The sequence below is a fragment of the Musa acuminata genome, chromosome BXJ2-3 (genome assembly GCF_036884655.1).
Source record: "Musa acuminata AAA Group cultivar baxijiao chromosome BXJ2-3, Cavendish_Baxijiao_AAA, whole genome shotgun sequence".
Classification (NCBI taxonomy): Eukaryota; Viridiplantae; Streptophyta; class Magnoliopsida; order Zingiberales; family Musaceae; genus Musa; species Musa acuminata.
Genome location: NC_088340.1, coordinates 33860577 through 33884712, shown reverse-complemented (window position 1 = coordinate 33884712; position 24136 = coordinate 33860577). Strand labels below are relative to the sequence as shown.

The 24136-nt window shown below is 41.2% G+C and overlaps 3 protein-coding genes across 5 annotated transcripts; 1 reads left to right on the top strand and 2 right to left on the bottom strand.

The window, feature by feature from the left end:
• The first annotated feature begins 110 nt into the window (after positions 1–110).
• Positions 111–4728, top strand: LOC135607809 (phosphatidylinositol:ceramide inositolphosphotransferase-like). Of its 2 annotated transcripts, XM_065099905.1 has the most exons (13): positions 111–371; positions 464–623; positions 789–878; positions 1823–1909; positions 2014–2082; positions 2641–2721; positions 2794–2865; positions 2964–3024; positions 3113–3215; positions 3288–3383; positions 3478–3524; positions 3617–3741; positions 4335–4728. In XM_065099905.1, the coding sequence occupies exons 2-13, from the start codon at positions 606–608 to the stop codon at positions 4413–4415; spliced, it is 930 nt and encodes a 309-aa protein (XP_064955977.1). In that variant the 5' UTR covers positions 111–371; positions 464–605; the 3' UTR covers positions 4416–4728. The 2 variants fall into 2 exon arrangements, with proteins under 2 accessions (XP_064955977.1, XP_064955976.1); XM_065099904.1 differs by having other exon boundaries at positions 111–623.
• A 137-nt stretch (positions 4729–4865) lies between these two features.
• LOC103978583 (protein NRT1/ PTR FAMILY 8.1-like) lies at positions 4866–7326 on the bottom strand. Its single transcript, XM_009394423.3, has 4 exons — positions 6922–7326; positions 6628–6845; positions 5999–6549; positions 4866–5925 (listed from the first exon to the last, which is right to left on the bottom strand). The coding sequence occupies exons 1-4, from the start codon at positions 7028–7030 to the stop codon at positions 5061–5063; spliced, it is 1743 nt and encodes a 580-aa protein (XP_009392698.2). The 5' UTR covers positions 7031–7326; the 3' UTR covers positions 4866–5060.
• A 515-nt stretch (positions 7327–7841) lies between these two features.
• Positions 7842–23924, bottom strand: LOC103978579 (uncharacterized). 2 transcript variants are annotated; one of them, XM_009394417.3, is made up of 8 exons: positions 23554–23924; positions 22671–22799; positions 10906–11103; positions 9906–10002; positions 8932–9035; positions 8434–8485; positions 8067–8276; positions 7842–7949 (listed from the first exon to the last, which is right to left on the bottom strand). In XM_009394417.3, the coding sequence occupies exons 1-7, from the start codon at positions 23760–23762 to the stop codon at positions 8070–8072; spliced, it is 996 nt and encodes a 331-aa protein (XP_009392692.2). In that variant the 5' UTR covers positions 23763–23924; the 3' UTR covers positions 7842–7949; positions 8067–8069. The 2 variants fall into 2 exon arrangements, with proteins under 2 accessions (XP_009392692.2, XP_009392691.2); XM_009394416.3 differs by having other exon boundaries at positions 7842–8276.
• Between the last annotated feature and the right edge of the window lie 212 nt (positions 23925–24136).

Below are 24136 nucleotides of genomic sequence, written 5' to 3'. Positions count from 1 at the left end.
AAGCATGATTTATTTATTTATTATTTATAGGTTATTTTTATTTTTTAATGAAAGGAAAAAGAAGGAAAATACATTTTAAGGGTTGTGTGATGTCTCAGTCTCTGCCTTCGCCATTCTAATTTGTTATCGACTGAGCGGAGCGTCCCTTTCTGGTCGCCCTCTTTCTCTCCTTTCCCCCCTTTCCTTCTTCCCTCCCTCCCTCGCTTGGGTTCGGGTCTCTGTCCTCTTCCACTTCGGTCGTCGCCGGCTGAGAGAGGAAAATATCGAACCTTCCAAGGCAGGCAGAGATCCGTGTGAAGACCGCGTTCTCTAAGAAAGGGAAGAGGAGGGGGAGCCCACCCGGCCGTCTGACGTCCACGATTCATCTCTCTGTATAAATATATGTACTTCTAGAGGAAGAAGAGAGGGGGTTACCTTTTTTTTAATTCTTTTTCCTTCGTTGAATGATATGTCTTGGTTCTAGATCGAATTGACCTCTGCGAGCCGAGAAAGGTCTCGGATCGGTGAGAGAAAGCCGAAACCGGGAGTCTTTTTTTTGCACCGTCTGGTCGATCGATTAATTCTCAAGGAAGGTGTTTGGGAAGCGGCAGGAGAGACGAGGGATCATGTGGAGAGCAAAACAGGTTGGTTGTTAAACGAGTATGCGAGTGGTTGGACTTTTGGTTGCTCGTTATGACGCTTTACATTGCTCGCGAGGCTTCCAAAGTCCCTCCTTTTCCATCTAAATTTCATAGCTTTTCCCCCTTTCAAAGTTTTATTTTTTGTCTGATGGTCTCCTTTTTCTGCAGCTATGGAGGAAGGTTTGCATGGAGACATCTGTGGAACTGCAACTTCTTATGGAGAAGTGGAGGCTGCTACTAGCAGGAATCATATTTCAGGTATTAATTTGTGTCCTCAGATGACCTCGATGGATTACCAAACAACTATTCAGATGGAAATTGTGGACAAAATTAGTGTGAATTCATCTTGGTTTCAGTTTTGGTCTGACATCCTTCTCGATAGGAATCTTTAGTTTATTAATAATTTAAACATATCTGTCATTGTAAATGATGTTTAGCCGTTGATCGGATGGTGAGCTGAGTGCTACATGAGACGTAGTTTTTTTTCCTGAAAGTGATAGCATAACTTGTAATGTGTTAGTTCGCATTTTTACAGTGATTCATCGTGCAGTGGTTTGAGAAACTCATAATATAATGATTTTACAATCATGGGCTGCTTTCCTTTGATGGACTTTTCCCTTAAAAATTCTTGTTGAAACTTCATGAGTAATCTGTTTTCATTTCTTGTTTGCACTTTTGGCAATATTATAGTTTTTTTGGTGGTTTTCCTGATAAAATTAGGACAAACTACGCTTAGCTGCATCATTTTATTCAAGTTGATATTTACTTTCGTCATTTTAAATATTCTTATCTTAGAGCTCTAACTAAATGCTGCTGCAAGATTCTGTTTTGAAAACGAAGCATAATCATTAAAGAAGTTCTGCTTGGTTCATGGTCACTTTTTCTTTGTTGGACTCTGTCCAACGGTTGTTTTTCTCATCTAAACGCTTCATGTGTGTTTTTTTTTGTCTATATACACTTTTATGGTAGAACTTTCTTGTTGTTTCCTTTTATTTCTTAATTAACTCATGGCTGTTCCCCTTTAATCTTATGCCTACATCTATATCAGCTTTAGTAATCAATTGTGGACTAATGTGATTAATTTACTGAAACTATTTCTTTCAATTTATTTTCATTACGCGTGGTGAGTATTTGATTAGCGGTTCCACCGAATATACATGAATCAGACTGGACATTCATTCAATGCTTTTGTCTTTCTCTAGTATATTCACGGTCTGGCTGCACGAGGAGTTCATTATCTACATCGACCTGGACCAACTCTTCAAGATCTTGGGTTTATGATCCTGCCGGTGTGTACTTGTATCTGCACTTGATTAACTAAAACTTCGAAAAAATTGTTCAGTTCTTTGTTTGAAGTAACATCATTATTTTATCAATGCTTTGATAATTCTAGGAACTTGGGAAAGAAAGAGGTTATATCAGTGAAAGTCTGTTCACCTTCGTCTTTGTGTCCTTTGCACTGGTATGTACCCCTCTCTCTCTCTCTCTCTCTCTCTCTCTCTCTGTGTGTGTTATTCATTGATGCTTCTCTTTTTGACAGCAATTCCAGAATCAGCATCATCGTCATTATCTAGCATGTTGGATACTATTGTCAAATAAATTTATCATCACGCAACAATTGTAGGCCTAAATTAGTTTCAAAAGCCATACTGGTTTTACTGCAGTGTTGTAGTTTTTACCTTACCCCTTTTTGTTTAACTTTTTTGTGCTAGTTACTCTGAATTTAATGCACATTTATTATATAATCTTGAGCCTTCTTTAAAGTCAACACCATTTTACTTGGTATCGGGATGCAGTAAAATTTTTTTTTTCTTATCTGCTCCTTTTATTTTGGCAGTGTATGTAAGTGGCCACATGTGCATGTGCACACACACATGCAGCCATGTGCATTTGTTGTACACTCATGGTGACCATGTTTGTTCTGAGCTCCTACATTATATTGCTCATCTTTGTTAATGCTGTAATCACTGTCTTTATTAATCATATGATGATTATGACATGGTATTGTTATTTGTGACAGTGGACATTTCATCCCTTTGTTTATCATAGCAAGCGCTTCTACACTGTTCTTCTCTGGCTGAGAGTTTTGGCATTTTTAGTTGTAAGTTTGTGTTTAACTGTTATTTCCTCTCTTCCTGGTCATCCTGTTATATAATGCTGATGGTCTTTACAGGCTTCTCAAGTATTGCGGATAATCACTTTCTATTCTACGCAGCTTCCTGGTCCTAACTATCATTGTCGTGAGGTATATGCAGGGAATAGCTGTCAGTTCTTAATATTATTTTGCCTCTCAAATAATTTTGATCTGTAACATCACCAACATCCTTTTCCTCATTTTTTTAGGGATCGGAGCTTGCCAGACTGCCCGCACCGAAGAGTGTAACTGAAGTACTTCTAATTAACTGTGTGTTCCTTTATCCAATATTATATCCTACAAGTTAAATAGCATCATTGCCATGTTAGGTATTTATCTTGTGTTTTCTTGCTGGCAGTTCCACATGGGGTCATTTATGGCTGTGGTGATCTTATATTCTCATCCCACATGATATTTACACTAGTTTTTGTGCTTACTTACAACAAATATGGCTCTAAAAGGTACACTTGTTGCATTGTGCAACTCTAGCTTCTTGTTATTTATCAAAGTTAACCGAAGCTGGACATTTGCAGGTTCATTAAGTTTCTTGCTTGGGTTATTGCTATTGTTCAGAGTTTGCTTATAGTAGCCTCCCGCAAACATTACACAGTAGACATAGTCGTTGCATGGTGGGTTGAACCCGTGTCCTGGTATTTTCTTTTTATGTTCTTTATAAACTTTCTTGATGGCAACTAAATTATGTTTCCATTTGTATGCTTGCAGGTATACCGTGAATTTAGTAGTATTCTTCATTGACAAGAAACTACCAGGTAAATATGTCTTTTACTTGATTGATTTATATTCTATATTGCTTCATAATATATACTGGTTGAGTGAAAAATTTTCATATTATTTACGACAGAAATGCCTGATCGTTCAAGTGGATCCCAACCATTGTTACCTTTGAATGTCAAAGAGAAAGATGGAAAATTTAGAGAAGATCACCGCAAATTATTGAACGGAAATACAGTGGATGCCGCTGATTGGGTATGACACTTTTACCTAATGTATTTTTTATGTAATTGATCATCTTTTATTTATAGTATGTTATGTGCTATGTAGTTAATCGTAAAGCACCATAGCACAGAGGTATTGTTAGCATAGCTTTGTCATTATTGGATTGTTTCTGGCATAGTCCTTATTTACTTTAGATTTGTTTCTGTAAGTATATGTCAAAAGCCAATCACTTGTGTATGTGAAAAGCACTGAATTTGAAGTGTGCTTCATATTGTCATGGCAATCAGAACTAAGATTATTAGACTGGTATATTATTCTACAAACATTTTCTGCATGGAGCCTGCTGACATGGAATTACTTGATTAAGACTAAACTTTATACATAATCAATTTACTTAAAGCAATAGGTTTAAATGTGTTAAGTTGTATTATTAGGTATCTCTTTCTTTTCTTGTAATCCCATAAAGATGATGCAGATCACATGTTCTAACATGTGTCACTTACAGTCGGTATCGGTCTCTTAAGAACATAGCCTCATCTGCACCTGTCTATGAATTTTTCCCATCCTTTTACCTCTTTACTATTCCTGACTGAATGCAAACTTCTATTCTTGCTTCCAACCAGAGGCAGAGAGTGCAAGTGAACGGCAAGCATGGAGAAGATGGGAACCACATCCATTCCAACTCTGTAGTGAGTGGTACATAGATGATTAGCCGTTGGTACATAGTTGATTACGGACATCATCGATCATGACCGCCTGTTTCCCCGTTGGAGATACCAGCATGGACTGAACTTGGAAGTGCTACAATCACCTCGCATCGATTGCACGTCTTGGCTGAACTGGGCATTGATGCTTATGAGTTTTAAAAAAGAAACTGAAATTTGATTGTTGCATATAATCATTTTGCTCCCGACAGCATAACATGTTCATATGCATTGTTTCTTTGTCTTCAACAATTCTTTATTATGCAATCAAAGAAAGAAAAATCTCATCTCCTGTGGCTGTGGATTAGTTTCATTGTGTTGAAGCCCCGCGCATGTATCGCATTTTCTTGTCTTCAATAATTCTTTTTATGCAATCGAAAAAAGAAGGAAAAATCTCATCTCTTGTGGTGTATAATGGTTTCACTTTGTTCAAACTTCATGGTGTATATATAGAGAGCACTCGAGATGGGATTTCTTTGTTTTAGGGATGCTAAAAATGTCACAAGAACAAGTCAAGCTATCGCAGGATTGCCAACTTGCAGAGCTCCATTAAAGCACGACCAGCATCGAACAAAACGCAAACACCTGGTGGAGTTCTTCCACAGCCTCGCCTGTCTGCTAAAGCAACCCAACCTATTACAAGCCTCACAGCAGCTCAGCGTCATTAGCTGTTGTCTTCTCATCGTCTATTGTCTTCTTGTAGGTGTAGCACTTGGCGATCAAGAGATACACGCCGAAGTTGAGAAGGCTGAGAACGGCCAGGAGCCAGAAGAAGTAATCGAGGTGGCCGCGGTTAAGATCATCCGGGATCCATCCGAGCTTCCCGTTCCTCGTCGTAACGGCAGCCACGATCGTGACGAGCAAGGAGCTTAAGTAGTTGCCAAGCGCCACCGTGGTGAGCGAGAGGGCGGAACACATGCTCCTCATCGCGTCGGGTGCCTGGTCGTAGAAGAACTCCAGCTGCCCGATGAAGGTGAAGACTTCCGCGACGCCCACGATGAAGTACTGCGGCACCTGCCAGAATATGGATATGGGAACGTAGGCATCGGGGTCGTCGTACAGGTTGTGCCGCGCCGCGGTTCGCAGCCTTACCACCTCCAGAGCACCGGCTGCCAACATGGGGAAGATGGAGATGACGAGGCCGATGCCCATGCGCGTCAGCTGCGTGAAGCCGCGCTCCCGGCCGGTCCACCTTCGGACCGCCGGCACGATGATGCGATCGTAGATCGGGACCCACATGATCACGCCGATGGTGTCGGCCATGGAGAGCGACGCCGCCGGTACCTCGAAGTGGGGGCCCATGTGCCGATCCATGGTGTCGCCCTGCAGCACGAACATGTTGCCCATCTGGCTGTAGACGGCAGAGAAGACGATGCCGCTTGCCCAAACGGGCAGAAGCCGCAGAATGCTCTTCAGCTCCTCCACTTGGGTGACCGTGCACAGCCCCCATGGGTTCACCGGACCCGTCAGTTTGTCTGCTTGCGTCTCTACCGCAGCCTTGTCGAGGAACCTGAGAGGGAAAGAATCAGACCATTCATTCGCTTCGATCCATGCCAACTGCATGCGAGTTGCAGTGGACTTACTTGAATTGATCTGTGTGGTCAAGCTTACGGCTGCCTCGAATGGCGGATTCCTTCTCCGTAATCTCATAAAGCAGTGACTTGTCATCGGGCACCTTCGCTCCACACTTCCTCCAAGATGCCACCACAACCTGAGCAATGCGCGTAAGCGGGCTTCCTCCGGGTTTCTGGTGCCGATACAGGGGAGTGCCGAAGAAGAAGCTCGCCACCGCGACAGCCATCACCACCGCCGGGATCCCAAACCCCCATCCCCATCCCACGTTCGTCTGAACCCAAACTATCACAGAAGAAGCAACCAGGGAGCCTACGTTGATGGAGAAGTAGAACCAGTTGAAGAAGGAGCTCTTCCTCTTCTTCTCCGACTCGTCGGATTCATCGAACTGGTCGGCGCCGAAGGAAGAGACGCATGGCTTGATTCCTCCCGTCCCCAGCGCAATAAGATAGAGTGCCACAAAGAATGCTGCACTTTGTGCCGTCGTTGGATCGCAGAGACCATTTTGGCAAGGAGGTTTCAAACCCGTCACTGACGCGGTCATCGTCAACAGTGTCAAACCCTGTAATCAAGTCGAAGACGAGCTACTTATCTGAATTCTCCACGCAATCAATCCCGACCGACTCCATTGGTTCCTTACCAAGATATAGATGATCATGAAGCCGGCAATCGTCCAGTATCTTCCCAGGTAGGCATCAGCTATGAACGCCCCAAGCAGGGGTGTGATGTAGCATGTACCGGACCAGTTGGTGTTGTTCTTCGCTGCTGTGGCATTCTCTTGGTGGAGATGATCCTTCATGTAGTTCACCATGTTGGTGCTCATCCCGTAGTACGCCAGCCTTTCGCAGCACTCGTTTGCTGCAGATCAGCCAACCACATAGCGTAAGCATCTGCGGAAGCTAACAAGATCAAACCATGTAGATGCATGTTGTACCGAGAATGTAGGGACAAGCTCTCCAATTTCCGGTGTTCTTCTTGATAACTGGGTTTCCATGGAGATCTGTCGTCCCATCTTTCGTGTACACGTCTTTGTTGTCTTCCATGGGTTTATGGAAGTAACGAGGAGATTGATGTTAGCAAGGGGAAGAACACGGAGACGAGAAGGGGATATATGGAGATCGTCTGTCTTCGAGTTGCCACTAAAATCAAAACTCGACCATTAGTTTCAGCAGAACGAAAGCATTCTATTCTTCCAAAACAGACGACGACGGCGAAGACGGCAACATCGATGTCGCGGTTCATTGGAGGAACGGGCACTCATTCATGATACCGACATGTGGAATCGAAGCGATCCCGACAAAAGCTGGCTCAGATTCCTCGAGCCAAAATGAGCAATACAATACACTTTGAGCGTGAAGGAGACTCCAAGGAAGCATTCGCGTTGACTTGCTCTCCGAAGGAGGAGATCGCAATCGTTAAGTGATTGCGAAGCATGAAATCTGGGAGAGAGTGTGTGGTCTTCCTATGCTTCTGATGAGCTTAACGTTGGATCCTATGAAGAAAAATTTTGATCACAACAGGACATATTTTGTGGTCTTAAATATTCAGCATGAAATCATAGTAGGAGGGAACTGAAAGATCATAGATTCCTGAGTTTGAAAGATACGCTAACGACAATATCACAAGCATATATTAATTTTATCTCACTTTAATTTATCATCAATGTGATAAGAAACGATGAACATAAACACAATGTGATAAGAAACGATGTTAAACGTTTTGTTTTTGTAAATATAAAAATTTTGATATAACTTTTGAAAGTGTAAAGATCGAAATAAGAACTAATTTATAATTAACGTTACGACAAAAATCAATAATACACATAGTACTCATTCTATATTGACATGGGGTCGATTTCCATCAATTTTATAGCATCTTTTTCCACATAAATTTTGATAAACATTAGTCAGATGGCAGCGGGTCCACATGACAAATCCATCAACGTAACTGACAAGTGACAACCTGTCAAGACAACGGAGGAAAACCAAATGAAATTAGAGAACTCCCAAAGTGAGGATAGAAGACAGGCAGAGGCCAGTTCATCAACTCTAAAAGGGAGAATAAAAAGAAACAATCAACCAGTCAAAGGCGGACTAGTGCTACAGTGGTGATGCGAGACCCATCGACACCGCCGAGAGTTATAGTAGGATAGGTCTGAACATGATTGAGGTACTGGAAGACTGCAGACTCAGTGCTTGAGTTCTCTTCTTGGGAGCCAAGCCTTTGTTGGTTGAATTGTTCAACCTCTTGCAGTAGTTCATCTTTTGTGCGGTTACATAAAGTGATTACCTGCAAACAAAATCCATGTGTATAAGGAGATGGTGAGGGGTGAAGTCTGAGAAATAACATATGGAAGCTTCTGAAATTTGAAATTGGTTTTAAATGGAAGGAATAAATATATTTCAGTTCAAAGAACAAATTTATAAATGAACTATAAGTTGCCAACCAGTATCCCGCCCGGAGCAACCAGATGCGAGACAGAGTCCCAGTACATCATCCTGGAACGTGAGTACCAAGAAAGTCAATAAAGCTTATTCATACGATTATGAAAGTAAAATCATCAATGTTATCTAAAGCACCAGATATTTCACATGATTTCTCTAAACATCCCAGTATTTCAAGAATATGGAAAAAAAGTGTTTCCCTTAAAGAGTGATAAATGGAGGAAGATAATCCTGCCTGAAATAATTGTTGCTAATTGTTGTTTTCATCTGTATCAGGAACACGCCAAATTATAACGCTTGTAACCAAGCAGAAATGGTTCGTAAACTCAAACCACGTTTCATCGTACAGCTATAACAAACTACTGCTGAAGCACTTAAAGTATGATTTTATAATGGAGTAGGTCTATAATGCTTGAAAAATTTTAGATGATACAGAAACATTGAAACCAAGAGCAGTAGATCTCTAAAAGTTTCAATCATAGATAAAATCATAAAATAACCGTTTGACAGGAAAATCTGGATGTAGCCCTATGGCATCCAAAGTCCCTTTGTCCATAACAAGTTGGAAGCTCCTGCCAAGTTTTGTCTCAAGGACATCGTCGACCTGCAAGATAATTATGAAAGAGAATATATTTACAAAAGAAACCCAACAGCTACCGTCAAGTTGCCTATAGGTTCATATCATGAAGGGAAAGATGATTTAAATAACAAAATTCAATCTTAGATCCATCTATCACTAAAAGAAGAAAAGCAGAGGAAATTTATAAGTCCATATGGTTGGTATTACATGATTTACATCTATAACACAATTAAAGGACATACTGCACAACAGATATTAGAAGCCTAGGTATAGTGTCTGGATTTCTTTTCTAACTTCGATCATCATGTGTCGCATATCTTGGAAGTTGGCACACCATGACAATCTATCTGGATCCGTCAAAACTTTGAGTGCGTTAACCTGCTAGTGTCCTCAATCAAACTTGCACCATCATTGTTGAATGACCGATGATAAACTAGCATTGTAGTCCAAATAAATCTCTCTTTGTTACTGTCTTTTTAAAACTGTTAATCAGACAGCTATCATAAGCTGGTGGTTGAACTCCAAGGCAATTTAGGTTTCCCTAACTTACGGCTCCCACTCAACTTCCAGCTCTATTATACTGACTGGATCTGAACTATTTTCTTAAAGCTCATCATAGTTCTCTATTTTGATCATGCTCCTACATTTAAAGGCCATCATTCAAACTGCAAGCTTACAGATTTTATTTGTAGTTTCAAATTGCATTAAACATAGTTTCTTCAAGAGCTTAGACTACAAGATGCACAATCATATTAAGCACCATCAGATAGTTATTTGGATGCTCTTGTATGGGGGTGCATGATCACCAACAATTACAATTGTGTCATGACGGAGAGGGCATACAAGAGTGATAGCAAGTAGCAAACATTGCAGGAAGTATGGCTTAAGACATACCACAAAGTTTATGTAGGAGAATCCACCACGAACAGCAAGAGATTTGGCAAGCTCAATAGCTCTCTCGCTGTAATCAACTCCAGTCAGATCATGAAACCTGCAAAATTATCAATAATTACTCTTTTGCAAACATATTGGACAGGAAAAAAGAGCCATAGAATAATCTAAATATTAGTGGAGATTCCTCAATCACTAATAAGAATATATTCCAGCTAAGCCTAATACAAACAGAATCATTTAGGGAACAAGCAGGATTAAACCATACAAGATCGCATCAAAAACTGCAGGTAAACAATTTTGAATATCGACATTTCTAGAAAATAGCTTCAGTTCTTGATCAGATGTAAAGAAATTAAATATTGACTTACAGGTCTTTATGAGCATTTATCTTGCCAACCAGCCTTAACAGTTTGGTGACAAGTTAACTGGTATATTTTCAATGACAAGGAAAACAATCACTGTTAAGTGTTAACAACTTGTAGATGTTGTTGCCTGCTGTGCTTGGTGTTGTCACTAAAATCTTTAGCCAGTATGTACTTGCGACCACAGTCATTGATGACCTTGCCTCCTCTGAATGCTGATTTCTTTGTCAATGTGAACTTCCAAAAATGCTTAAATCAATTTTCCTGCACTCCTCTGTTCCAAAGCCCAACTCAAATTCAGGTGGTCATGGATCAGTGATTAGTGTTGGATAATAGCCCCAAAACCTATTCTGAAACTTGTTAACTTGTTGTTTCGACATTATGCAAATCAAATCTAGATGTTGAATTTATCAAAATCCATAGAGAAAGGAAAGTATCAATGAATAATATTGTTCAACATCACATTGATAAAAAAAAAAAAGGTGCTGGATGCACATATATTTTCCAAATATAAAATAAATGGACAATTTGAGATTAAAAGTAATGCTATCTCTATCTAATATTGACTGCTTCTCTAAACTGCAACATGCTTGAAGCAAATTGCTAAATCCAAATCATATAAATAATGAAATGTTTACCCTTGCTTTGCAAGTTCCTGCAGAAGCAGACCGTTCCCAGTTCCAATGTCGAGTACACGCCAGCTGGACAAGTCTCTGAAGGTGTCACCTGGTTCAGCTTTGCAGCTGTTGTTATCAGATCGATCTAGACCTTGGCAGATGCTGGCACACAAGTTTTTTGTCCACTTGACAAGAATATCCATGACTTCAACACCAAACCTGCAGGGAAAAGGATGCTTATGTTAACTTCAGTAACAAATAAATAATAGAAAGAGGAGACACTTAACAAATTTTAGAATTCCTGACTACAATCTATTTCCAATTTATGACCAATTGATAAAGAACACAAGTCTTGTTTTAGTTTCAATTGACAATCAACAGCAAAATCATTATTGTTGAAAAACACTTCCTGGATATAATTAATCAGCCAGCAAAAATGACATACGAAACTAAGGCAAAAATGTTAATAACTCATTGTGATATGTATCTACTGTTAACAAGTAGATCATATATATATATTAATTCTTGATAGTCCAGAACAAGGATCGCCATTGTAATATCCCTCGCTTTTAAAAATTATTAATAAAGATTTATATGTAAATTGGAGGACCTATATGTAAATATAGAAATTACAAGGACTAAACTGCTAAGTTGCAAAAAAAAAAAGAAAAAAAAAGGGAAAACCGAAAATTCGGTTTTATCCCACCGCCTCCCACGCACTCTCTGTTTCTTCGAGAAACAGAGAGGAGCGGTGGGGCATGAGGAGTGAAGAAAAGAAGAAGAAGAGGGAAAAGAAGAGAGGAGGAAGAAGAGAGGAAGAAGAGGGAGAAGAGAAGAAGAAGAAGAAGAGGAGGTGGCTGCAGCGAGGGCTGCAGCGAGGAGCTGTGGGGCGTGGGGAGAAGAAGAGAGGAAGAAGAGGGAGAAGAGAAGAAGAAGAAGAGAGGAGGATAGCTGCGGCAAGGCTGCAGCGAGGAGGTGTGTGGCTTTGGGGAGGAAAAGGGAAGAGGAGAAGAAGAGAAGGAGAAGAAGAGGGAAAAGAGAGGCAGCTGCAGCAGCCAGGGCTGCAGCACCTCTGTTTCCCGCAGGTGGAAACAGAGGAGAGGATGTGTGGGGGCGTTGAGGATGAAAAGGGAAGAAGAAGAAGAAGAAGAAGAAGAAGAAGAAGAAGAAGAAGAAGAAGATAGCTGCGGCAAGGCTGCAGCGAGGAGATGTGTGGCCTTGGGGAGGAAAAGGGAAGAGGGGAAGAGGAGAAGAAGAAGAAGAGGAAGAGAAAGAGGTGTGATACCTCTGTTTCCTGCAGAGGAAACAGAGGAGAGGGTGTGTGTGACGCCGGGGAAGAAGGGGCTGCAGCTGCGGCGATGGCAGCTGCAGCTGGAAGAGAAGAAGAAGAGGAAGATGAGCAGGGGAGGAGGGAGAGGTTGCGGCCGTGGCTGCGGCCGCGACTGCAGCAGTTGCAGCGGGGAGAGAAGAAGAAGAAAGGAAGGAGAAGGAAGAGGAGAAGGGAAAGAAGTAGCTGCGGCTGCGGTTGTGGCAGCTGCAGCTATGGCAGGGAAAGAGGAAGAGAAAAAGGAAAGGAAGAAGAGAGAAAGGGAAGGAGAGGAAGAAGAGAGGAAGAGGAGAAGGGGCTGCGGCTGCGGCGATGGCAGCTGCAGCTGTGGCAGGGAAAGAGAAAAAGGAAAGGAAGAAGAAGAGAAAGGGAAGGAGAGGAAGAAGAGAGGAAGAGGAGAAGGGGCTGCGGCTGCGGTGATGGCAGCTGCAGCTGTGGCTGGGAAAGAAGAGAAGGAAAGGAAGAAGAAGAGAAAGGGAAGGAGAGGAAGAAGAGAGGAAGAGGAGAAGGGGTGGCAGCTGCGGCAGTGGCAGCTGCAGTTGGAAGAGAAGTAGGAGAGGAAATAGAGTAGCAGAGGAAGAAGAGGCTGCGGTTGTGGTGGCTGCGGCCATGGCTGCGATTGCGACTGCGGCAGTTGCAGCCGGGAAAGAAAGGAAAGGAAAGGGGGGAAAAAAGGGGCTGCGGACGGGATTGCGGCCGCAACGGCAGCGACTGCGTATGCAGCAGTTATGTCTGTGAGAGAAGGGAGGAAGGAAGGTAGTGCGGTGTAAGGGGCTGCGATTGTAGCAGCGGCAACGGCGGCGGCTGTGGCAGCTGCGTTTGGGAAAGAAAAAGAAGGAATGAGAGTAAGAGAGAGCAGGTGACTGTGCCTCGATGTTCGACACGTGGTGTAGTTGCGAAGAAAGGAAGAAAACGGGAGCACAAAACGAAACAGAGAGAGGACACGGAGGAAAAGTAGAAGGATTTGGGCTGGCACCTTCTTTGGATCTTCGGATCGAAATCTTTGAAAGGCAAGTTTCCCACTTGTTTCGATCCTTTCTATTGCAAGTTCCCTGATCGTTTCTCCTATAATTGCTTTGATATTTCTTATTGCAAGTTTCCCGCTTGTTTCAATCCTTTCTATTGCAAGTTCCCTGATCGTTCCTCCTATAATTGCTTTGATATTTCTTATTGCAAGTTTCCCGCTTGTTTCAATCCTTTATATTGCAAGTTCCCTGATCGTTTCTCCTATAATTGCTTTGATATTTCTTATTGCAAGTTTCCCACTTGTTTCGATCCTTTCTATTGCAAGTTCCCTGATCGTTTCTCCTATAATTGCTTTGATATTTCTTATTGCAAGTTTCCCGCTTGTTTCAATCCTTTATATTGCAAGTTCCCTGATCGTTTCTCCTATAATTGCTTTGATATTTCTTATTGCAAGTTTCCCACTTGTTTCGATCCTTTCTATTGCAAGTTCCCTGATCGTTTCCCCTATAATTGCTCTGATATGTCTTATTGCAAGTATCCTGATCTTCCTCACTGCCATTTTTATCTCTACATTTGCTTTGAATATGAGGAACTTTGAATTGTACTAGCCTTGCATTTGTTATATCTCCTGTTTACATGTAACGATTCGAATCTGTGCAACTTTTGAGATTCTGATCTTTTGATACCGAACTGCCTATAAGACTTTGTGGAAACTCTGATTTGTTCAAAACTGATTTCATTGGAAACTAGACTCGTAGACCTTTCTTTGATATATGGATTGAAAGATCTGAAATCCAAACACCTGCCCAGTTATCTGTTGAATCTGACATTATGAATTCTGCCAACAGAGATTTTGTTCTACGACACTTGCTTACCAAATTATTTGTAACTCTCTCTGTTGGACAGTTCAATTCATATGAAGCCTGTCTTATCCGAAAGTATTATCCAATGATTATTTCTGAGTAAATTGGAGCACGATTGATAGTTTGAATCATTTGTTCAATGTGCCTTCTGTATTCTGCCAGAAATCGAGCTTTGGTCGATTTCTCATATTCTGGTTTCATTCCTTTGGAAAGCTTTGGTCGATTTCTCATATTCTGGTTTCATTCCTTTGGAAATTAATATCCTTTAGCCTTCTTATTCAATTGAGCTTTATATTACTGCTCTGAATTCTTGTATGCTCTTGTCCTTAAAGTTATTTGCATTCTTGAAAACTATTGTGTAACGTTTATGCTATATCGTATTGACTCATATAGGCACATGTATATCCTATTGTTCCGCATTTGCTTTCGATATGTGCCTATTCCAGTTTCATTCCTTTGGACATTGAATTCATCAAATCTTCTTATTGAATTGAGTTATTTGTGATTGCTTGGATTCCATATGTGCCCTTGCTTTCAATTCCCTTCAAATCTGAATATACTTGTGAAAGATTATTGCTTACTTCGGATTGACTCGTAAAGGCACATGTACGTTTGTTGTTCCGCGTGTGCTTCCGATATATGCTACTTATTGTTGAAACTATCCTTTTGTACTCTGGTGTGTGGGATTGTCTGGACCTTTGCCAGAAATGGTAAAAGGTATGCGCTGATTTGCCCGCTTTGTGGGATATTCTGGTATGCGCTATTTGCCCGCTTTGTGGGGTCCCGCTTTGTGGGATATTCTGGTATGCGCTTATTTGCCCGCTTTGTGGGGTCCCGTTATGTGGGATATTGTAGACTTTTGTCATGTGGTCATTCAGAAATGGATGAATCACATTCTGACTGAGATCCCACTACACCTTCTGTATGTTTGATATGATATCCAGAGCTTTGGTTATGTGTTTCTGTACATGCTTTGGATAAGATTGATATGTTTGCAACGTCAAAGACGACGTTTGAGCTTTTGTACGATATTTGTTTTCGATATGCTTTGAAATGCTTCATTCACTGATGATATGCTTCGAAATGTTCCATATGCCGTTGATATGCTCCGGAACATTTCATATGCCATTGATATGCTCCAATTACTCTGTGCTCCATTTGCTATGAACTGATATGTTTTGAAATGTCCTATCTGCCATTGATATGCTCCAATTACTCTGTGCTCCATTTGCTATGAATTGATATGTTCTGAAATGTCCTATCTGCCATTGATATGTTCCAATTACTCTGTGCTCCATTTGCTATGAACTGATACGTTCTGAAATGTCCTATCTGCCATTGATATGTTCCAATTACTCTATGCCCCATTCGTTATGGATCAATTATGTTTTGAATGACATGATACGTATGATTTGGTATCTATTGAGATGGTATCCTTGAGAATTCTTGTATTCTGCCTTGCATTATGATACCTTACTCGTTTGAAACCGTTCCTTTTGTTCTGAATATGCTTTGTCACTTGCTGAGCCGTTTTTGGCTCACTCCGTTGTTATATGAATCTTTCAGGTCAGCTTGTCACTCTTCGAGATGTTTGATTTGGGCTGAGGCAGTGGATAGCTATTCAGAATAATGGGCAAGTCTGGTTGGTTATTACGATATTGTTGTATAAGTATGTCTTGTATATAATGAAATGTTGTCGATGAACCGAAATAGATATACTGTGTCCAAGTGTTAGGAGATCTCTCTTATTTGGAATTTCAGAATGTTAAGTCTAATTTATGGTGATATGAACTTGTGGTGAATAGTTGGAGTTCTGATTGTATAATTTATTTAGCTTGTGGATTTATAAATGTTGTTCATGTTTGTCAAGTTGGCTTGGGTTGCCATAAATGTGAATTATCGAGTGATGTGATATATGATTATAAACTGCACAGGTTTTATGGATGTGAATATGAATAGAATGTTTTCAGTGTCCTCAAACGTTAGTTTGGATCCTGGATTGGTCTGTGACGAAAATTTTAAAAATCATGGATATTTTGAGGGGCGTGACAGAGGTGGTATCAGAGCATTGTTTGAGGATTACTGAAATATTTGATATGTTGACGTGCAAAATATATTGAGGTCTAATGAACTATAGTGATTGGTGGAAATTTTCTTTGATGTATTTTAGGAATCTGGGATGATGAGGACATTTGGTCCTCCTATTTCATTGTTTCTGATTAATTAAGGGGAATGAAAGGATTGATTGGGGATATTGAATCAGAGTGGCGCAGCGGAAGCATGGTGGACCTAATTTCATTGGTGGTAGAAAAATGAATGATGCAAACAGAGAAGATATTTGATGTACAAAATTGTTTTGATGATCAAAAGATTTCTTTTGCCACCTTATATTGGAAGTAGAGGCTGATTATTATTGACAACAATGAAAAGAATTTTTGGAGATCAGTGACAAGAATGATAAGGACAAGTTTACCAATAAGAATATGATTGGAAATGAATCAGAAAGTAATGACAAGAGGGTCAAGACATTTGAATTTGAAAAGGAAAGTCACCACCAAAGACTTAATCATGTGTGAATTACAAGTTAAATTATGAAACAAGTTTGTGTTTTCGGGTGATTGGAGTCTATTTTGCTTGTAGAAAGTTGGATCATAAAATAAAAGTTTGCCCTTTGAACAAGAAGAAAGAGTCACTGCCTCATAAATCATCAGCCCATGTAAGAGTGTATGCTATCACTAAATATGATTCTGAAACTTCTGAATTAGTGGTCAAAGGTATTATGCATGTTTATGAAAGAATGCAAATATTTGTTTGACCATGGGTCCCATCTATGATTTGATTCGGAATATTCTGCCTATCACTTGGGTATTCAACCTAGACCACTACATTATGTGCTATATGTAAATACGATCATTGGAGATTCTTTGATAACGAACTTGAATCTGGTCCTCTTGTCTGATTTTTGTTGGAGAACTTGAACTTTTGCTGATTTAGTTCTTCTAGAGATTTGGAGTTATGATATTATACTTGGTATGGATTGGCCATCTTCTTATCATACCAGTATGGATTGATATATAACAAATGATCACTTTTTGCATATTTGATCAGCCGATCTTTTATTTTGAGAGTATTGGACATTATTTATCTCCTTGCCTAATGTATCCCAGGATGAATTGCTTGGATTACCTCCAAACGTGACTTTGCTTTGATTTGGCCTTTGGGACAATCCCAATATCTAAACCTCTCTACAGAAAGATATCATTTGAGTAAGTGGAATTAGAAAAGCAACTACAAGGATTATTAAATGAGGATTTTATTTGGCTTAATATTTCATCATGGGGTGCTCCGGTGTTAGTTAAAAGATGGATGGAACATTGAGGCTTTGTATTGATTATAGATAGTTGAATTAGGTGACCATCAAAAAACGAGTATTTTCTAAAGTGACCACTTGTTTGATTAATTACAGGGTACGCAAGTATTTTTAGAAATTGATTGAAGGTCGGGTTACCGTCTATTGAGGATCAAGGAGGAGAATATTTCGGTCACTCGTGGATAATTATGTAATTGTATTGTATTGATGAAACTATTTAAGAGTAGGAGGAGGAAATAGAGATATCATAATCCTCATCTTTTCATCGATTGAGCTATGATCAATTTAGAGGACTAAATTTTCTTTTAAGGGGGGGAGAGTGTAATATCCCTCGCTTTTAAAAATTATTAATAAAGATTTATATGTAAATTGGAGGACCTATATGTAAATATAGAAATTACAAGGACTAAACTGCTAAGTTGCAAAAAAAAAAAGAAAAAAAAAGGGAAAACCGAAAATTCGGTTTTATCCCACCGCCTCCCACGCACTCTCTGTTTCTTCGAGAAACAGAGAGGAGCGGTGGGGCATGAGGAGTGAAGAAAAGAAGAAGAAGAGGGAAAAGAAGAGAGGAGGAAGAAGAGAGGAAGAAGAGGGAGAAGAGAAGAAGAAGAAGAAGAGGAGGTGGCTGCAGCGAGGGCTGCAGCGAGGAGCTGTGGGGCGTGGGGAGAAGAAGAGAGGAAGAAGAGGGAGAAGAGAAGAAGAAGAAGAGAGGAGGATAGCTGCGGCAAGGCTGCAGCGAGGAGGTGTGTGGCTTTGGGGAGGAAAAGGGAAGAGGAGAAGAAGAGAAGGAGAAGAAGAGGGAAAAGAGAGGCAGCTGCAGCAGCCAGGGCTGCAGCACCTCTGTTTCCCGCAGGTGGAAACAGAGGAGAGGATGTGTGGGGGCGTTGAGGATGAAAAGGGAAGAAGAAGAAGAAGAAGAAGAAGAAGAAGAAGAAGAAGAAGAAGAAGATAGCTGCGGCAAGGCTGCAGCGAGGAGATGTGTGGCCTTGGGGAGGAAAAGGGAAGAGGGGAAGAGGAGAAGAAGAAGAAGAGGAAGAGAAAGAGGTGTGATACCTCTGTTTCCTGCAGAGGAAACAGAGGAGAGGGTGTGTGTGACGCCGGGGAAGAAGGGGCTGCAGCTGCGGCGATGGCAGCTGCAGCTGGAAGAGAAGAAGAAGAGGAAGATGAGCAGGGGAGGAGGGAGAGGTTGCGGCCGTGGCTGCGGCCGCGACTGCAGCAGTTGCAGCGGGGAGAGAAGAAGAAGAAAGGAAGGAGAAGGAAGAGGAGAAGGGAAAGAAGTAGCTGCGGCTGCGGTTGTGGCAGCTGCAGCTATGGCAGGGAAAGAGGAAGAGAAAAAGGAAAGGAAGAAGAGAGAAAGGGAAGGAGAGGAAGAAGAGAGGAAGAGGAGAAGGGGCTGCGGCTGCGGCGATGGCAGCTGCAGCTGTGGCAGGGAAAGAGAAAAAGGAAAGGAAGAAGAAGAGAAAGGGAAGGAGAGGAAGAAGAGAGGAAGAGGAGAAGGGGCTGCGGCTGCGGTGATGGCAGCTGCAGCTGTGGCTGGGAAAGAAGAGAAGGAAAGGAAGAAGAAGAGAAAGGGAAGGAGAGGAAGAAGAGAGGAAGAGGAGAAGGGGTGGCAGCTGCGGCAGTGGCAGCTGCAGTTGGAAGAGAAGTAGGAGAGGAAATAGAGTAGCAGAGGAAGAAGAGGCTGCGGTTGTGGTGGCTGCGGCCATGGCTGCGATTGCGACTGCGGCAGTTGCAGCCGGGAAAGAAAGGAAAGGAAAGGGGGGAAAAAAGGGGCTGCGGACGGGATTGCGGCCGCAACGGCAGCGACTGCGTATGCAGCAGTTATGTCTGTGAGAGAAGGGAGGAAGGAAGGTAGTGCGGTGTAAGGGGCTGCGATTGTAGCAGCGGCAACGGCGGCGGCTGTGGCAGCTGCGTTTGGGAAAGAAAAAGAAGGAATGAGAGTAAGAGAGAGCAGGTGACTGTGCCTCGATGTTCGACACGTGGTGTAGTTGCGAAGAAAGGAAGAAAACGGGAGCACAAAACGAAACAGAGAGAGGACACGGAGGAAAAGTAGAAGGATTTGGGCTGGCACCTTCTTTGGATCTTCGGATCGAAATCTTTGAAAGGCAAGTTTCCCACTTGTTTCGATCCTTTCTATTGCAAGTTCCCTGATCGTTTCTCCTATAATTGCTTTGATATTTCTTATTGCAAGTTTCCCGCTTGTTTCAATCCTTTCTATTGCAAGTTCCCTGATCGTTCCTCCTATAATTGCTTTGATATTTCTTATTGCAAGTTTCCCGCTTGTTTCAATCCTTTATATTGCAAGTTCCCTGATCGTTTCTCCTATAATTGCTTTGATATTTCTTATTGCAAGTTTCCCACTTGTTTCGATCCTTTCTATTGCAAGTTCCCTGATCGTTTCTCCTATAATTGCTTTGATATTTCTTATTGCAAGTTTCCCGCTTGTTTCAATCCTTTATATTGCAAGTTCCCTGATCGTTTCTCCTATAATTGCTTTGATATTTCTTATTGCAAGTTTCCCACTTGTTTCGATCCTTTCTATTGCAAGTTCCCTGATCGTTTCCCCTATAATTGCTCTGATATGTCTTATTGCAAGTATCCTGATCTTCCTCACTGCCATTTTTATCTCTACATTTGCTTTGAATATGAGGAACTTTGAATTGTACTAGCCTTGCATTTGTTATATCTCCTGTTTACATGTAACGATTCGAATCTGTGCAACTTTTGAGATTCTGATCTTTTGATACCGAACTGCCTATAAGACTTTGTGGAAACTCTGATTTGTTCAAAACTGATTTCATTGGAAACTAGACTCGTAGACCTTTCTTTGATATATGGATTGAAAGATCTGAAATCCAAACACCTGCCCAGTTATCTGTTGAATCTGACATTATGAATTCTGCCAACAGAGATTTTGTTCTACGACACTTGCTTACCAAATTATTTGTAACTCTCTCTGTTGGACAGTTCAATTCATATGAAGCCTGTCTTATCCGAAAGTATTATCCAATGATTATTTCTGAGTAAATTGGAGCACGATTGATAGTTTGAATCATTTGTTCAATGTGCCTTCTGTATTCTGCCAGAAATCGAGCTTTGGTCGATTTCTCATATTCTGGTTTCATTCCTTTGGAAAGCTTTGGTCGATTTCTCATATTCTGGTTTCATTCCTTTGGAAATTAATATCCTTTAGCCTTCTTATTCAATTGAGCTTTATATTACTGCTCTGAATTCTTGTATGCTCTTGTCCTTAAAGTTATTTGCATTCTTGAAAACTATTGTGTAACGTTTATGCTATATCGTATTGACTCATATAGGCACATGTATATCCTATTGTTCCGCATTTGCTTTCGATATGTGCCTATTCCAGTTTCATTCCTTTGGACATTGAATTCATCAAATCTTCTTATTGAATTGAGTTATTTGTGATTGCTTGGATTCCATATGTGCCCTTGCTTTCAATTCCCTTCAAATCTGAATATACTTGTGAAAGATTATTGCTTACTTCGGATTGACTCGTAAAGGCACATGTACGTTTGTTGTTCCGCGTGTGCTTCCGATATATGCTACTTATTGTTGAAACTATCCTTTTGTACTCTGGTGTGTGGGATTGTCTGGACCTTTGCCAGAAATGGTAAAAGGTATGCGCTGATTTGCCCGCTTTGTGGGGTCCCGCTTTGTGGGATATTCTGGTATGCGCTTATTTGCCCGCTTTGTGGGGTCCCGTTATGTGGGATATTGTAGACTTTTGTCATGTGGTCATTCAGAAATGGATGAATCACATTCTGACTGAGATCCCACTACACCTTCTGTATGTTTGATATGATATCCAGAGCTTTGGTTATGTGTTTCTGTACATGCTTTGGATAAGATTGATATGTTTGCAACGTCAAAGACGACGTTTGAGCTTTTGTACGATATTTGTTTTCGATATGCTTTGAAATGCTTCATTCACTGATGATATGCTTCGAAATGTTCCATATGCCGTTGATATGCTCCGGAACATTTCATATGCCATTGATATGCTCCAATTACTCTGTGCTCCATTTGCTATGAACTGATATGTTTTGAAATGTCCTATCTGCCATTGATATGCTCCAATTACTCTGTGCTCCATTTGCTATGAATTGATATGTTCTGAAATGTCCTATCTGCCATTGATATGTTCCAATTACTCTGTGCTCCATTTGCTATGAACTGATACGTTCTGAAATGTCCTATCTGCCATTGATATGTTCCAATTACTCTATGCCCCATTCGTTATGGATCAATTATGTTTTGAATGACATGATACGTATGATTTGGTATCTATTGAGATGGTATCCTTGAGAATTCTTGTATTCTGCCTTGCATTATGATACCTTACTCGTTTGAAACCGTTCCTTTTGTTCTGAATATGCTTTGTCACTTGCTGAGCCGTTTTTGGCTCACTCCGTTGTTATATGAATCTTTCAGGTCAGCTTGTCACTCTTCGAGATGTTTGATTTGGGCTGAGGCAGTGGATAGCTATTCAGAATAATGGGCAAGTCTGGTTGGTTATTACGATATTGTTGTATAAGTATGTCTTGTATATAATGAAATGTTGTCGATGAACCGAAATAGATATACTGTGTCCAAGTGTTAGGAGATCTCTCTTATTTGGAATTTCAGAATGTTAAGTCTAATTTATGGTGATATGAACTTGTGGTGAATAGTTGGAGTTCTGATTGTATAATTTATTTAGCTTGTGGATTTATAAATGTTGTTCATGTTTGTCAAGTTGGCTTGGGTTGCCATAAATGTGAATTATCGAGTGATGTGATATATGATTATAAACTGCACAGGTTTTATGGATGTGAATATGAATAGAATGTTTTCAGTGTCCTCAAACGTTAGTTTGGATCCTGGATTGGTCTGTGACGAAAATTTTAAAAATCATGGATATTTTGAGGGGCGTGACAGCCATGCTGATTAACATATGTCAGCATGGATCAGAATATACCATGGCACAGTCGTACACCAAGCGGAACCACACTGGAGGTGCTGATATATGACTAGGTCACTTTTGGGATTCTGCTCGCAGAAACAAAGCATGATGATTGGAACAGTTCAGAAATGTGTAGAAAGGCATCATTACACATCCATGCAATGAAATAGCAATCCTTAGCACTAAATATGCTGAAAATTTAGGAAAGAGCAATGCCAGTAATATTGAACTTAGATGATCATCATAATGAATGATACAAATTCAAATAAGTTGCAACATCAAAGAGATACTCACCAAACTTCGCTTGAATTCCCATGCTCAGGGAGATTCGCAAGGTCCTCAGCATAAGTAGAATTCCAGTAGCTTTGTGAGCCCATCAATGATGTTTCAACCTCATTGGCATCAGGAGCATCTTTGTCAGAGCTGCATTTGCATCCATATATCAAAACAGAACTAGTCACATTCATCTCCATTTAGTCATCAACACTTGATTAGGATGACACATTCAAAGCAATCAGTATCATAATGAACGAGTTGCACATACACCTTACTACACGTACCTGAGCGCCGATGTAATGATTGTCGTGCATGACTGAACAAAATTAGATTTTTACCCGTGACGATATAATGATTGTTTGCTTAAACCAAAAACAAGTTGAAATATATTTTATGATCAAGCCTGGAACATAAGATCTATCATAGCATACCCACGAAATAATCCAAGCCTTTTTCTCATGAGACCGAACAATAAAATTAGCAACCTGTACGCTGAAGTCACATTTAGGAAGATAATGATCGAGTCCATGCCTGTCAAGGATTTAATTTTGGTCAAATGGACGTCATTGTCATGAAGGCCATTCCGTTGGAGAGCTTTCCCGGATCTGAGATTCGTGATTCCCGAGGAACAATCTTTGAGATAAAAAATTGACATTCAAATCACACATTTCGGAACAATGGAAATAAAATCTGATAATGACACCATACCAACACTGATGATCCGTAAAATAGCTTCGCTGAGAAGATACATTACTATGGCAAGTGAACGATATGCATATCAAAATGCACAGCACGATGCAAACACGACTAGTTGAATCAACCGAAAACAAATCAAAAGGTCTCGAGTGCCGATTCAGAACAAAAGAGGGGATAACAGAGCCGGGAGAGGGAAAGGGGGTACCTGTAATCTGACGCGGCCGGAAAGCTGCAGCCGGGGAAGCCCTCGACGGCGTCGGCATGGCGCTGGTCGTCGTCGACGGTGCTGCCGTAGTCGCTCTTGATGGACCACGAGTCCGCCGCCACCGACCGGTCGTCGTCCGACACCGGATCGCCGGGCGGCCGCGCCGGCAGCAGATCGGCGTCCTCCGGCGACCACCGTATCCCCGCCATCGATCGTCAGAGTGGAGAGGCCACGCAAACCCTAAGAGAGAGAGAGAGAGAGAGAGATCGGGTGGAGATGGAGAACGGAGGAGGGAGAGAAAGGCTGGCGTCGTCGGGCTCTGTGTTGGCGTCCGTAAGAGCTGCCCACGGAGCCCTCGAGGACGTACGGGATTAACTCAAATCCTTAGCCTTATAGATTAGTATTAATAACACGAATGCCATTTAAATTGGCTCTTCCTGTGTTCTAATTGTTTGACTTGACCCGAACCGGACTTAGTTATGTCTTTAACCCGAGATTGACCCAATTACAAAAGAGCGATTTGGTCTCATCGAACCCTGGTTCATGTAATTGTGCAATCGGGTTTTCATTGACCCGAATCCGT

Coding starts and splice junctions, on each gene's coding strand:
- LOC135607809 (XM_065099905.1), top strand. Junction 879..1,822: donor TAGCAGGAATCATATTTCAG/GTATTAATTTGT, acceptor GTCTTTCTCTAG/TATATTCACGGTCTGGCTGC. Junction 2,722..2,793: donor GAGTTTTGGCATTTTTAGTT/GTAAGTTTGTGT, acceptor TGGTCTTTACAG/GCTTCTCAAGTATTGCGGAT.
- LOC103978583 (XM_009394423.3), bottom strand. CDS start 7,030: ATGGAAGACAACAAAGACGTGTACACGAAAGATGGGACGACAGATCTC. Junction 6,846..6,921: donor AGCTTGTCCCTACATTCTCG/GTACAACATGCA, acceptor GCTGATCTGCAG/CAAACGAGTGCTGCGAAAGG. Junction 6,550..6,627: donor TCATGATCATCTATATCTTG/GTAAGGAACCAA, acceptor ACTTGATTACAG/GGTTTGACACTGTTGACGAT.
- LOC103978579 (XM_009394416.3), bottom strand. CDS start 23,762: ATGGCGGGGATACGGTGGTCGCCGGAGGACGCCGATCTGCTGCCGGCG. Junction 11,104..22,670: donor GGGAATTCAAGCGAAGTTTG/GTGAGTATCTCT, acceptor TTTTCCCTGCAG/GTTTGGTGTTGAAGTCATGG. Junction 8,277..8,433: donor TTGCTCCGGGCGGGATACTG/GTTGGCAACTTA, acceptor TTTTGTTTGCAG/GTAATCACTTTATGTAACCG.